This window comes from Diadema antillarum, unplaced genomic scaffold, assembly GCF_040938485.1.
Source record: "Diadema antillarum isolate AM-2024a unplaced genomic scaffold, OU_Dant_1.0 scf00000071, whole genome shotgun sequence".
NCBI lineage: Eukaryota > Metazoa > Echinodermata > Echinoidea > Diadematoida > Diadematidae > Diadema > Diadema antillarum.
In genome coordinates this window covers 2,735,892-2,752,500 of record NW_027270960.1, presented here as the reverse complement: position 1 = coordinate 2,752,500, position 16,609 = coordinate 2,735,892, and the positions used below count along the sequence as shown (strand labels likewise).

The 16,609-nt window shown below is 37.9% G+C and overlaps 1 protein-coding gene across 1 annotated transcript in view; it reads left to right on the top strand.

The window, feature by feature from the left end:
* Positions 1-5,613: 5,613 nt before the first annotated feature.
* LOC139716977 (alpha-N-acetyl-neuraminyl-2,3-beta-galactosyl-1,3-N-acetyl-galactosaminide alpha-2,6-sialyltransferase-like) overlaps positions 5,614-16,609 on the top strand; it is a 35,474-nt gene continuing 24,478 nt past the window's right edge. Inside the window, exon 1 of the mRNA XM_071628497.1 lies at positions 5,614-5,895. Coding sequence (XP_071484598.1) covers positions 5,884-5,895 — 12 coding nt within the window. The 5' untranslated portion in view covers positions 5,614-5,883. The remainder of the gene's footprint in view (positions 5,896-16,609) is intronic.

The following is a 16,609-nucleotide window of genomic DNA, read 5'->3' as shown; positions in this document are numbered from 1 at the left end:
TGAAACAAAAAGAACTATATATTCCCTTTGTGACATATTCATCTCTAGTCGAGAGCGACTGATATGTTACAATGAAAAAAGAAAATGGTTTTTAATCTGATCTTGAACTCTGATCCCATTCACTTAAAGAGAATTTCCATCCCCATACTACGCTTCTTTGAAAACAGAATCTGTGAAATTTGAGGGGAAAAAAGCAAACGCACGCACACACACACACACACACACACACAAAAGTTATGAATTGTTAAAACTTGCAGAGATAAGGCGAATAAGCAACTCTGCGTGGCATAGGTCTTGAGCAGCCCTCCATTTGCTTTGTACACAAAATGTCACTAATTTTCATGTTTCTCCCGAGAAATGTATCTTCAGACCTGTTTTTGGCTATTTTATACAAGATTGAATCGTTTATGTTATGTCTTGTCCCAAAATATTTGAGGGGAATGAAGATTAGCGAAATTTTTATACAGAAGGAAGAAGGAAAATGGGAATAATGGTCGAAGATCTCAAATGCAAGTATATTGTTCCCGAAACGAAATTAAAGCGAATCTTACAATGAAAGATAACAACAAACAAGCAAACACACGCCAGTCTTTATGTTCATATTCATATGCATTTGTCATATGTTTGTGATGTGTGTCTGTGTTTGTTCACCAACGATTGGTCGTGAGAATGAAAGAGATGAAATAAAATAGTGGCATATAGCTTTGTGATGATGTCCAAGGAATATGAGGAAAACTACTTGCGATTTGCTGAAATTTGACTGTGTATACGTGAAATGTCAATTAATGCCAGTATTCACTATAAATAGTGTCAAGGGTATAATCATGTCCTGATCTGTTCTTCGTAAATGAACAAAAAGTCAGTTCCTTATATAACACCACACATTTTTTGTGTTTCATTGCCTTTAACAAAAGGAAAAGGCAAAATAATGTAACTAACGTCATGGTATCATAGAAGACTTATATAGATGAGTTGTGCTGATTACGCGGTAATTTCGATGAATCAGTTGATTCAATTATGGATGGATAGATGGATTGATCGATCGATTGGTAAAGTCACTCACTCATTCATGTTAATTGCTTACCTATTCTTTATAATTCATCCATCCATTCATTCGTTCGTTCATTAATGCACTCACTCATTCATTCATTTGTTCGTTCGTTCGTTCGTTCGTTCGTTCGGTCATCATTCATTCGGTATAATAGAGTGGTTATCTGATTTTTCTCTTAATCATCTTTGCGTTCATTTCATAAAAAACATGACATGTGTCTAAAACATTCTTTTTGGGGACCACGCCCCTTTAAAAACACCAACGTACAGACGACAAGATATTTTAGCTGTGCATGTCCCACTACATTGGTCGATTTTTGTTTGCAGTCAACCAGATGTAGTTCAGCTTTCCGATGCAAACAAAATAAACTGTCACCGTCTATGATTGCCAGCTTCCAGCTCTCCCTCTCTCGTTTCTTTCGCAGAACATTCAGACGTTTTGTCGTTTCTACGATTTTATTTTATTTTATTTTGTATTTATTGTTTGTTTACACATTGCCTTCTTTGCCTAGCTGACTGCACTAACGTGTTGCCCTTTCTCTTTCCTTCTCGTTGCCTTGACTCTCCTCTTCAATTTTTTTTCATGTTTGAGATATCACAGTTTTTAGTCCTTTGATCCGATTGTTGCAGCAAGATCAAAATCTAGAGCCTATTAATTACTATTGTGTTGTGTCAGCGTTTGGTAGGTGTTTTCCATCCGTTTCTCTTGATGTCCTGTCATTGATTTTCAGCTCACAATATATCCTCAAGCTTTACACTTGATATTATTGTCAGTATCATCGTCATGATAAAAATTATCATTACCATTATTTACATTGTCATTGAAATATTTGTTGTTTGGCATTTTTAGATCTAATCAAGGAGGTACTAGGCGAGCTCGCCTAGAACCTCCTTGATCAAACTCTATCATAATTTACAAAATTGTTTGGGACCACTGGCTTTAAAATGTTATTTTTTCATGGACCACCTCACTAGTGATGCGGAGCACGCACGGCGCATATGATGTTATGTGTTAGGTCCGAATGCTATCACGTCTGACGGTTTTGCCAGCCTAATTCGGACCATGTGGAGGCCGGCGTAAAATGATCCCATGTTCGTGCGAGGAGAACGTACATGTCGCTTGTATAGGCTGAACAAACCATGTCTGTCATAGGAGGTGAAATTCCAGTCTTGTCTATAGAAACACATGCATACATGCATGCATACAGACAGACAGACAGACAGAGTGATAAACAGATGGGGCGGGGTGAAGGCATTGACGATAGAGGTATTGTATTATCGTATGACTGAAAAAAATTGCAGGAAAGCGGACACACGACATATAGAATTAAACATAAAGATGGATGCACATGAATAGGGTATTTATCGATATATTTATTTACGTATTTATTTATTTATTCATTCATTCATTCATTTGCTTGTTTATTCATTGATTGATTAATATATTAATGAATCTAGTATCTAGTATAAGATAGATATAGAGTTAGGAGAGGGAGAGAGAGAGAGAGAGAGAGAGAGAGAGAGGTAAAGGAAAAGGAGGACGTATGGTGGGGAGACTAGACAGTATAAAGAGAAGAAAAAGGAGACCAGACAGCCAGATATGGGATAGAAATCCAAGAGAATGATGTCTCAAAAAGTTGAAATATATGTTTTCTCGATGGTTTGAAACCCTATCTTTTTTATGGCTAGTGGTGATCAACATTGTCGATCATTTTTGGAAAACAACAACAACAACAGAGTTTCGTTCGAAGCATATAGAGAGTCATAGGGAATTTAAAATCGTACATAATTTTATAATATTAGTTATAAATTAATACAACAAAATATGAAAATCAAAGTATAACTGTGTATTTATCAAAGTACAAAAGTAAATACATTTGCGATGATTAAAAAAATAGCATAAAAAGTAGAGAGGACACAGCATGGCTCATAAAAGTTCAACACATAAACAGATGACACAAAAAAAGTCAAAAAATTTAAACAGTATTGGGTATTTTCATTCGAAATTTGACATAATAATTTTTTAGAAGTTTTCTCAAATCAAACATTTCCAGGAAGATCACTGAATAGTTATAAAGCGGATGAATATAATCGTACTGTTGTTCATGTCATAATTGTATTCGAGACGCCTCATTTCTAAAACGCATGTACTATTCTGTGAATGACAACTGCTTACTTTAAGATTTATTACATGACGAAGAGATTAGGGTTCAATGTGGTGCATTGATTTAGAGCACAATATAAACAGATCCTTTTTCATCTTGATAGTTTAGTAATCAATTATCTATATTTTTAGATATCTTTCTTCTATACTTGTATATATCTACTACCAACATTTAAGAACGACGAATAATGCCTTGATTTGAATGGTGTGGATTTTGTGTTATACGTGTCAAACCTGGATCCTACCATCATGCTACACGCAATTAGAGGATCAAAATGTGACTGAATTATTGTATTTTTCTGTTATCCGATGGTATGGTCTTAACACAAAAAAAATTGCAGATTTTTGGGGAGATATGCCAGGTGAGGTGTCGACGAAAATAACGAATATGATGATGATAATTATTACAGCATACATAACAATGAAAATGCACATGAAAATCAAGCACTTCTCTATTTTCAAAGTCATTTCATGCTTCATTTATTCTTAGTTGATTTTGACGACTGTCATTTTACCAAAAAAAAAAGTTATTCCTTTAAGGTTGTACAAGACCACAAGGGGTCATCCCACGAGACCAACACCCATGAGTCATACGGCCCACGGGTTCGACATAAAAAAGGTCCATGAGTCATAAAACCCACGAGTCACACAGCCCATGAGTTCGACACTAAACAAACAAGGTCCACGAGTTCCACACTAGGCAAACGAGGCCCACGAGTTCGACATTAAGCAAAAAAGGCCCACGCGTTCGACTAGGTAAAAAAAGACCAATGAGTTCGACATCAATTCATCACGGGGCTTAATGTGTCGGTCTCGTGGGCCTTGTTTGCTTAGTGGGTGTCGAAGTCTTGATGTGCACCCGATCAGACACACACACACACAATATGGTTTACATGTTCAAGCTAACGTACCAGAAGATAAAAAGTCCTGTACCATCATGCACATAATATTTATGTTAATATATATATATATATATATATATATATATATATATATATATATATATATATATGTTGATAAGGTAGTCCACGTGTTGGCAAGATAAAAAGATAAGTAACAAAGCTGCAACAAAGTTCATGCTGTATTCACCAACGGTTTATTTCTTCACACAAATTTTCGAGCGTCTCGCCGCCCTTTCTCAAGTGTTGATACTTTCTCAAGTGTTGATATATATATATACATATATATATATATATATATGTATATATATGTATATATATATATATATATATATATATATATATATGTATATGTATGTATATATATATATATATATATATATATATATATATATATATATACTTATACATTCACATATTTTTCCTCCTCTGGCACCTATAGGGATAGGCCTGAGATAAACAGATTCGATACCATTATAAGTTGCATGACCGCTTCGTGCCAGGATATTTCATCCATCTACCCGCGTCTGCGAACATTAATATACAAAATGAAATTATATCCCGAAAAGGTATAGAGTGATGGCTCTTGGAAAGGGCAAGCAAACAAATTTTCAAGACATGGGACTCATACATATGACCATTGTAATCAATACACGGTGAATCTGACATCACAGTAAAATTTCTCTAGGATATATAGATAGAATTGGATGTGGACCGTTTCTGACTGACGTATAAGCGAGCAGAATATCAAAGTGCCTATCTTCATTGATGTTTCCCCTGGCTTCCAGACAGGTTAAAAGTAAAGGAGTCTACCACAATGGAGGGGGAGAGGATTCCGGGCTCCCTGGCGAGAGAAAATTGGCCATTGCCTGCCGAACAGAAAACTACAGCGATCCGACGAACTCGGCAAGACACAAATTGATTTTGCCGACTCTCTGCAAGCGCCAGGCTTCTATCGTCCATATCCCAAGGCAGAAAAGCACGGTGAACTATGATGAAAAGCCATCTCTCTCCCTTAACACACACATACACATATGCGCGCACACACACACACACACACACATACACACATACACACATACACACATACACACACACGCTCTCATTATTCTCTCGTTCATGTTGCTTTCTATTTTTGCCCTATGATAACAGAAAGAGAAAATTCATAAAGTCTAATTATTCTGCGGGATAAACTCCGAATAGACAATGGGGTGCCACAGAGAGACGGAGAAACAAGCTCCTACAAACAAAATATGTTCAAACAAAAACGAATGACGAAGAGCAGACGGGAAAATGATCTCGTGCAGCGCACCGTAGGTTGAGCTCGCTGTTTGTTTTTCTCTGGAGGGAAGGTTCGTGGACGAGAAACCATGTGACCGAATGTACCCGAGCCCAGAGCACGAATGTTATCCCGGGTGGTGCTGCGCTCCCACAATCACAATCGATGAGAGTGTGTACGAGGTCAACGGGACGAACTCCTGCGTGTTCGAATGTCGGACAATCGCATTAGCACGCAGTGTCCGCGGGCTTGAACACTTTCGCTGACGAGCTCCTGGCTCCTCGTGCACCTCTCTGCTCAAGTCGGCGGGATTTCGGAACATTCGACCTCGACCTTGCCAACAATGTAACACCACAGCTATATAAAGGGACCAGTGCTCCTACTGTAGAGTTCTTGGAAAACATGGAACTCTTTGAGTACAAGTGATATACTTAAACGGAGCATCGTACGTCCACTTTGTGATGTAGGATGTAGACGAGAAATTAGCCAGTATGCATTGGAGGGTAAGTTGATATTTCCCCTCCGGACTTCCTCTTCTTGATTTGCGAATTTTGTATAAAGTTGAATAAGTTAGTGTTAAAAGGGTAGCTCACAGTCATAATCTATGTCTGCAACGTTTGTTTCACCCTATAGCTGGTCATATGAATATCACGTATAACGTTAATATACATTCCGAATCATGAGTAAAAATGTCCATATCAGATCACTCATGACTTGTGTTAGGAGAATTGTTTCTGTTTCTGTAGAGCGTTTTCCAAGTTAAAGGAATAAGTAAGGGAATAAATTAATAATTGAATAAAGATATATTTAAATATATTGCCAAAGTACTTCTCTTCATACAATCAGTAACATTCAGTTGCCGAGTGTACAATATATCGACCCTTTGACAGTTAATGTGCTAAGCAAATCAATGTCTGCTATGGAATGCAAGGTTTGTGATAGCAATACCGACGGAACTGAATATGCAACTTGAGAGTATCGTTTATGGCAAAGAGATTGTTTTTGAGTGATTTGATAAAAAGTTTGATTTATGCCATCATTCAACTGGAATATAGAAAAATTACAGCGTTTAAATGAACACCATTTTTCTCATGAGCTAATTCATCACTGACCAGAAGCTATCTTATCACATTCGAATCATCTCATGCACTCGTCATCACATTACACGCCTTGATCGTGATTACAAGTTGTAATCGACAACCTTGCGGAAAACAAACGATGGAGAGCAACAACCACGACAAAACACGCGCATTCGAATGAATCCGAAAGATTAATTAAATTCTTATGTCAGTGCGGGCCGGGAAATTGGCTATTTAGGCCCCATACTACACAACATCAAAAAAGTTCTTTTTGGACGCTTATCAAACAGGGCCCTGTTGTATAAAAGTTGATATCGAACATAAGTCTCTGAATACTCACTTCTTATTGGCTGATACCTGACTTATATTTGATTTTCTGACTTATATCTAATTGTTATGCAACAATGCCCAGAATTGAAATTTTCACAGAAAGGATTGATCGATGACCATGTGGCATACTAAATGGGCAGTGGATGGTTTCTTAGCGTCGATAAATTGTATCCATGATAGGGAGAACATAATATTAGTGGCTGTGATGTCATCGGCCTACATCATGTATATCACAGGCCTTATAGAAGTACCACTTATAGAAGTGCCACTGAAAGGAAGTCAGAGGCATGAAATCATTGTCAAATCATGATCAACGGACAGATGAAACTGGCTGAAAGTGAACTTATAGTCTGTGACAAGTCAAACCCTTAGGGACTTATACTTGCTAATTTCTGAATTAAAAAAAAAGAAAGAATTTATTCAAATCCAAGCACTTTATTGTTTGAAATGTATACCACAAAACTCACAGTTACGGGAAACCAATCGAAGCTGTTTATATGCATTGCTAGAAAGATCAAAGAAATAATGAAAACAGCTCACCATTCTGCAGAATGAAAACGAACAAACGGCTCAACGCGAGTCTAGCAAATCTGAACCAAAAAAAAAAAAAACAAACAAACAAACAAACAAAAACGGAAAGTCATACTCTGTGTTAGTATATACAAGGTCTACGTAAAATAATTCAATGTAGATTCAGTGGGTTATAAGCAATGACGGGCAAAGTATTACCGTATAAACTTCTACAGCTGTTGGCCTAACTTTGTGTTTTTCGTCCTTTTTCAAAGAATAACATAGAATGTGATAGATAGAATGTGACTGATAGTGCAACTGAGGAAACTTATGAGGTTACCACGTATCCGGTTGCCAATGATTGAAACTGTGAATGTACAGGTAAACCGTATACCTCAGAATGTAGTCTCGCCGTAACTTTCTGGAAAATTCGTTCAAAAATTTGGACGAAGAAGGTTGCAGGTAACGACCTTGTTTTGTTTTGTTTTTTTCTTTTTTGAAAGCCCGCCCTTCACAAAAGATCCCGCTTCATTTATTCATCGCAAAGAGCAGGGTGTTTATAACGCGGTGAAGTGGTCCCGCCTCTATATCCAACTGGACCCTGCATGGAAGACCAGCTATTGCAGCTGAATATCTTCTCAGATGGAAATGAAACGGAAAAAAAAAACCAACAACAACAACAACAACAATCAAACAAGCAATTACTATCTTGTCGCCCAACATGAAAACATGAACCCTTTCAATGATCTTTAGTGTGGTTTATTTACACCGAGTCTTTGTAAATGATTTTCCTGGTTTCTTCCTTCACGTCTTTCTTCATTGCGTTCTTCGCACCAAATGGTTGGGAAAGGCTTTTTTTCTTGTTAATGCTTGACAGTTTGATACAAATTTTAAAAGATCCATGGTTCATTATCAAATAATGACATTCTAAATACACACACACACACACACACACACACACACACACACACACACACACAAACAAACATACACAAGTCAAATAAACAAATATTCTAGATCCCATCACCATTCCACCCCCCCCCCCCCAAAAAAAAAAATCAGATATTTTGCTAATGGGGGGTAGACCTTTATTTTTTTCTATGGAAAGGATTGAGGAATAGATATTGACTATTATGGAGAAAAGCGTTTTATTCATACATCATAGCGAGAGAGACAGTAATAAAAACAAGCTAGAATGCATGTAAAGATTGCATCTTATGTCGTTTGAGGTTACCATTTTCTTGTAAATCGGCATTTGCCTGTGGTCGAAGCTGCCGAGGTGATTTTCTTGCGGTCGCATAAAAAGATGGGAGATCAAGATTTGAGACAAAGAAAGGAGGGTAGGCCATTCAAAGTCGCGGGAACATCACCCCTTCCAACTACTTAGTACCATCTACCACCCCCCTTTCCTCATCCAAAGACCTCTTCTTGGTGGTTGTCATGGCAACAGTGACATTACTCTAGTACAGACAAAGATATTTTTTTTCATTCTTGTGTCCTTCGTGATGAATTTCTATAAATGTTTCGTAAATGTCTATGTCTGGTAATGATATGGTTCAGGTGTATGATATGGTTTACTTTTTTTCGGGGTGGGGTGGGATTCTGCAGTTTTGGCACTCACTTTTAGAAGAAGAAAAAACCGAAATAAATGTATGTGTGTCTTTGTCTCGCGCGCGTGTTTTTTTTTTTTTTTTTTTTGTTTTTGTTTTTGTGTTTTTTTGCTTATTTTGTGACGATGTTTCTCTTGTTGTTGAATTCATTAAGTTAGTACAGTTCATGTTTCATTGCAAAGCAAAGTGCCTTTATATCTGTGTTTCTTTTTGTGTCTATCTTTTTTTTTTCTGAGGCTGCCATCATTATCAAGCACCAGCTTGAAATAACAGACTCTTTTTTTTCTCTCTCTCTCTCTCTGTCTCTCTCTCTCTCTCTCTCTCTCTCTCTAACTGGAAGAGAATTGCTGATTTCTTTGATTTTATCATATTTGTTGTCGTGATTATACTGTAAATCTATTATGTACATTTTGTTAAAACTACACTGAACGTGTGCATGAATCATGTATAATTCTATTTATTAAAAAAAACATGCGGAAACAAAAATCAAACTGAAAGTGAAATTGAAACTTTGTGAGCAAAGCTGAAAGTATGACAGAAACAGAGAAAATGGACGATAAAGAAGATAGAGATGTATATAGAAAGAGAGAGAGAAAAAGCGCGATTAAAAGAGGGAGAGAAAATACATTGACAAAGGAAGACGATGCGGAGACGGAGCTGGTATCAAATATGGATTCTTCCCTGGTGACTGGGCTATAATAGGGAGACAAGAGGTGTGAGGGAGACTATCCGTGTGCCATCGTCCCGTCTCTGACGACTCGGCAATTAATTTGGGCTTTCACTATGTTATTAACGCGTTATTAATGCGCACACATTTATGTATTATTAAGTAGAACTACTTATCGTGTTTGTGCATTATTAAAGAACCACCTAATAAGCCTATGTTTGTGCATTCCATAAGAATGTCAATGGAACAAAAAATTTAAATAGCGGTGCATAATCTCTGTGAGTGTTGAAACATTTTCGGCGCATGTTGTTTCTGCTGCGATCGCCTTGAAAAGGGGAAATGTTCAACAATTCATTCAATGACCTTCGAATTCCGATTTTTCTAGTAGAATATTGTGATTATAATATGACATAAAAAAAGAAATATCCAGTATTTATTGCATTAGTTTAATTAACCTTGAAATAATCATCACAATGACGAAATCAACTGTCGATGAACCTTTCATGTGAAAATACTGTTATAGTGGACGCTATAAATGTAATTGAAAACTTGTTAGTTTAAAACATGTCGATCCTTTTTGTTTCTTTTAATGTTTTTGCTTCATTCATTCAATTACTGTCATACTTCAATATACAATCTGTCAAGATATTTTGTTAGGTCCTCTACGTTTGAAAATATTGACCGAACGTCCTCTGCGAGTAGGTGTTGGTTTCGCTTCTTGTTTCTGCCACTGTTGTGACGTATTCTGATAAGATTTGATTTTGACAATCTGACAGCAGTGATTCAATTTGTCCCCACATACGTCATTCTGTGCCACCGGAACCCTTGACAAACACATCGGATTTTATATCTACCCCCGCCACCCCCCCCCCCCCTCTTTCCCGGAAGCATATTGGAAACTAATATTGCGTCGATTGATACGTTTATCGTGCAAGAATGTTGTGGTTAGGCTGAGCATTCCTTTTGATATACAGCTTTCATTTCATAATACAACGTACTTACGTTCAGACGTTGATCCTTAACTTCGAGGATAAGCTTGAAGTTAAAGGAATGGTGTAGTTTTGGTTGAGATTGGGCTTCAGGTTTCAATATTCCAACTTTTTGTGAGATAATGAGAAATCTTTTATGAAATATCAAAGAACAAACAATTTTAACAGGAATTCAAAGTTTATTTGATGAAAATTGGTTAAGGAATGGTTGAGATATATCTCGGTCATTTCAAACTCAATTTTCATCAAATAAACACTGAATTCCTCTTAGAACTGTATGCTCTTAAATTTTCATAAGTGGTTTCTATAATTATCTCGCAAAAGAAAAATAATCTGAATCCCCTATCTCAAGCAAAACGGGTCGCATGGTCTCTTTCATCACGAAATCGGTCATTTCGTCACAAAATGAGAATTTCGTCAACGAAATACAACTTCGTGAACAGAATGGCAATTTCGTCGACGAAAAAGACTATACGACACTTGGCGTTCCATACTTAAGTACGAGCTTATCTTCGAAGTTAGCTTATCCTCGATTAAGGATCACCGTCTGAACGTAACTAATGTCTACCAAGTTAGAGACCGCCAGTTGACCTACTGCTGAAAACCGACAGGCCAACAATATAATTATGGTACACGAAAGACCGCTCTCTGTCCCTGTTTAATGCACTGATAAATAAAGTTAAACAAGTGAGCTTTATCATGTGGCATGTAGGAGATATAAACCACAAAGATGGTTTTCATGTGAAAACGACATGCCATCATGTCTCCTAGAGTTGGCTGCTCTAATTTTTGTGAACGCACGGTAGGCATCAGTTAAAGTAATAATGATAGTATAGTGATATGAAATATTTGTATGGCACCTACTACGAAAGTGTTTCTACGAGCTCAGATTGGTCTTTTTTTATAATTTAGTATTTGTTGGTCAAAAATAAATGGCATTTACAGCAAAGAACAAATATCAAGTGAATTACAGAATTACAGGATCACATACGCGTAATAAAGGAAAAAGATGCAGTATAACAAAATGAATACACAAAAATTACATATCAAAATAAATGTGACCAAAATACCCAGTAAGTTAGTTACTAGTTTACAGTTTCAATTTAAATTTCAAACCTCCATTTTTTTGAAAATGAGGGGGAAGTTTACCTTTCTTTTAGGGAATTTCATAATAAATTCGTCAAAGATGGGTCTTTATGGCAAGGGAAGATAGCTCACTTTGATGAAGAAGAAATCATGCGTGTGTTTCCCATTTCTATGATTTCAGGGTATGCCCACGCGGGTTCACACCCCCGAGTCGTCGGGGTGACTATAATTGCCCTGTGGTGATTGATTATCAGTACGTGATTCCGACCGACTGCATTTCACCTATTTTCAACTACCCTCTATTCTGGAATAGACAAGATAGAAGCTGAGCCGAAATCCCATCCTCCTTCTGCCAAATAGATCATCTCGGATTGCGAGCGAGGGCTGTGGCGACACATGAATGTGTACGATTATCCCCGGTTTGTGACGTCATGATGTGTCCACGGGTGGGCAAATGGGCGCTGGGCTCATTAGGCGGGTAAATCAATCTCCAGACGACCTCTTTATCAAACATTGTGCTGAAGCAGGGCAAGACAACGGTATAAAGCGACAGGCTTTAAGATGAGCATGTTGTTCATTATACAATATATGAATAATGGCGATCAATATCTCCAAAGAACAACTCAGAATAACAGAGACAAAGTAGAGAGCTATTCTTCCAAATATTAAAAAGAATGTCAGTGACATTCTGAACTGAGAGAGAAAGGGGGGGGGGGAGAAAAGAAAGATATGGAATGGTCGCAACGGAGAGCTAACTCGAGACAGTGCCCAATTTCGACTAGACTGCATTTATGATCTTTATTGACTTGTAACCATGACAACGCAGAGAAGATGCATCGCGATGGCGACTGGTTTGGTTAATGTACCGAACAATATGGGAGGGGAGGAAGCCGAAAGGGGTGGCGATGAGGGGAGGGGGTGGAATCCACCAATTCACCTCAAGGGATGGGCTGTTTTCTCTAGGAAACTCGGGTCATTTATCCTGCACGGGATGAAGTGATTTCCCAATTCACATTCGGTTGGAGCCCGCCCGAGACACGCCAGACATCCGTTATCCAGGTGTAATCCTTGGAGAATCCTGGGGTATCGAGGAGAGATAAACAGCACTGGTTGGACTGGAGGGGTGATCTTATTCCTGCATGATTGTTACCCTGCCAAAGTTGGGACTTTTTTCCTCTACTGTTATTGTTCTTTAATGGTACAGTTCTTCGTATAACACCTGAGACACAGCTGATCTCTGAAAATAAGATAAACTCAATATAAGCAAATCGAAACCGAAAATTTTGAATACTTCTGATAATCACAATGAAAAAGGCAGGGGTCATTTTCGTTATAGCGCTGTTCGTTAGGGGGGGGGGGTGGGGGTGCCATTGCTATTAGTCAAACATTCATGTACGAGGTAGACAGGTGGTATCATGGGTAAAACATCGTGTCAACAGGAAACGATTGTAGTAACATCATAACAGTTAGGGCTCGAACCACAGACTTCATGTTTAGGAGTCGAGTGCTTTATCCACTATACCACAGTGCTTTTGTACGTTATTTCATTGAAGGCGATATTCATATTGTATAAGCTCAATACTGTTACAAGCAACAACAACAACAACAACAAAAATGAACGTGTTCGTTCTTGTTATTATAGGATTAGGGCCTACCTATTTTGTATTTCAAGATATTGAGGCGCAGGAAAATATTGTGAGACTAGGGCTGAATTTCCCCTTTTGACCAATACTTTCGATGACTATCCTATTTCGTATACTGGGAGGCGAAAAAAATGTAATGTGCATTCTAAAACAACGATACGTGCAAAAAGTCATTTTTAATGACTCATCAACGACAACTCCCCTTCAAGTTTCGGGATTCTCGCCTAACAATATTACATGCCGACATGCGCGATCTCGAAGTCCCATTTTGTCGCAATCAAAATCAATCAGTTTCAGAACAAACTTTCTTCCCACAGTTCCAGGAAAATGATTTGTCTGACGATGCGAAATCGATGTTCGCTGAATGACCTCTAAATCCAACTAAATAAAAGTCGCCCCTCCCCCACTCATCTTCACGCCGAAACGAAAACACGCAAACGACGCACGATCCCACTGCACGAACATACGTGTCTAGAAAACGTTATGCCACCTACCCGTTTTATGTGCTATTGTGCCTTGTTCACTGTTGTGTTAAAAGAAACATAACGACGACTCCAATACGTCTGCATTTGTCTTTTGGCACACCCGCTGTAACGATTAACCCTGTACTTGAAATGACAGGAGGTTCAAATGTGTCGGAAAACAAGTTTGCGGGGCTGTGACATGACAGCGAACATTTGCCAACAGTCGCCTCGCTCCTGCAGATGAGTGCTGCTGTTGCTGAGAGAGATGATGCTTAAGATTAAGTTAAGAATCGTGTATATTTTGCGTGTCTGTCGGCTAACCGCAGGGAAGGGACTGTCAAGAAGGGAATGTCTTTAGATTTTCCTTTAGGCTTCGGTTAACTTTGATCAGGTTCAATCATACCTTCACATACAGCAGGCGCGACCAACTCATTGTGACGTTATTGCAAACTCGTGCCGTGATGCCATTTTCGTAATCTGACCAATTTAGATTTCAGTCCACGTATCTGCTTATCGTTTCACTCTCAACTCATTTAATGTGCATGATCCAAAGTTCTGTAGCCATGAAACTGAGTCTTTCTTTTGGCTTCTCATATACAGTAGATATAAAATGTTACACTTTACTTATCCTCTCATTTTTTTTCCGGGTAGGAGTCGAAGAAAATCCGTGGGCGATGTTGCGTAATATTATTTTATGAAAAATGGAGATCAGCTTCCCATCTTTGCGATATCATAAGGTCAGCAAGGCATTTTTTCCTCCCCCTGCCTTTCGTTTATACTCTTAGTTAAGTCTTGTGATGTGGTGTGTGCTTTGAGCTCTTCGAAAGTGGGCATGTCCCATTTCAAACCTTAACGCAGACCAGGAAGGAGTCAACTAATGTTATTTATTTCGACAATTCAATGAGAAGGGACACGTGCGATGTTTCTATTTCGATCAGGGGCCCCATGCCTCACTCTACGTTTTGGTGCCAGAGAAGGCTATAGCTTTGTTGATGTTGTGAGTTATGCGCTATCATGCAGTACACACACACACATGTATTGTGTGCACATAATACAGTTGTAAAATATTTATTGGCAGTAATAAGTAATAGTAATGTCACGATAGAAGAATGCCGCAAAAACATGAGCGCCTTAACCTTTGATTCATGATATCTATGTTGCTTTCGGTCGCCTTATTACGACTTGATACATAATTATGTATCTACACAATATTACAAAAGTAAGACTTGGTTATCTTTTCTTTTAAATCTACCAAACACCATGATTCTACTCTCTAAAAAAAATCGAGTGAAAATTTTCACTCTAAAAAGAGTGAATACAAAAAAGAGTGAATTTCGAGTGAAATTGGAGTGAATTTTGAGTGAAAATGCTCATTTTCACTCATTTTGGAGTGACGTCAGGGATCACTCGAAGATTTTGGAGTGATCCCTGACGTCACTCCAAAATGAGTGAAAATGAGCATTTTCACTCAAAATTCACTCCAATTTCACTCGAAATTCACTCTTTTTTGTATTCACTCTTTTTAGAGTGAAAATTTTCACTCGATTTTTTTTAGAGAGTATACTCATACATTGTTACAGGTAATATTGTTCTATTTTTAGAAATATGATAAATAATATCAAGTAAATTGGGTTGATTTCAAGAAAAAAAGAAATCATCACTTACGTCTATTAATTTTGAAACCGTCGAAATTCTTATTATAATGTCTCTGTACAAAAAAAAAAAAAATATATGTATATTTTCTTGAAACATCGGCAAGAAAGAGGCAGTGAAACATATTCACGTAATGATTTAAAATCACCGGTCATTACTGTATCTGTCGTACATGGTATCCATCCGTGTGTAGATATGATAGTATAGCCGTCGGTAGCGGCTTGCTAACGGTGATTGCAGATCAGATGTGATGGAATTGAGCTAAAAAGTAGCATCTGGTCGTGCCTCATTTCCGATTACCATCCCATTATAGCCTATTTCCTTCTGATCGTCGTACCTTTTCTCCCCCTGCCCCCTCCGGTCGCTCCGTCCCTATAAATCACATCCGGGGAACACACCCCTGGAGTGCTATACGTTGTATAATTCTGCACCCCTGCGGAGCTTCCTAACACGTCAAAGCCAATTTTATCTCCTCGTGTGAAGATTGCGGTCATTGTTGCATGTTCGCCACTGCGTCATCATCCATCCATGCCCCACCCCTTTCTACCTCTTCTCCTCCTCCCCCTCTTCCTACGCCCCTCCCCCCTTATACATTTTTGTGCTTGGAGTGCAATGTCATCGCCATGTTTAACCTAATGAGTACAGCAACCTGGTGGATCCTTTATGGAGTCTAATAGGAATTGGTCTTCGGGGAAAACGGGAAAACTTAATTCACTCTAATAAAATTAAGTTAAATCAAATAAGCAGAATGATAGATGTGTTACAAAAAAAAAGTGAACTTAAGATAAACCACAAGAAAATGAAGGAATTTAAAAGTTTCAGACGTTTCATGAAATGATGATAATGGTCACAAGCACACACCCAAAGAGATATGGATAATGTCATTCGTTTCACTATATACTGTCAAACTGCATGTTTTGTACGTGAATATATTGTAAAATATATTATATATATACTTATACATTTATATATCCATACTCGATGATTGTCCATCTTAATTTTCACCACTGTTCAAGACTGCAATGAACTAAATTGATGAGAAGCTTAAATGTTTTTCGTTGTCGTCAATTTCAAACAGTCAACATTTGTCAAGATTTGTGGGTACGTCAGTGAGAGGTTTGTGAGGTGATGACGTCATCATCTCATCTAATTATAGCATATGTCGCCACGATCTCAGTTGGATTAA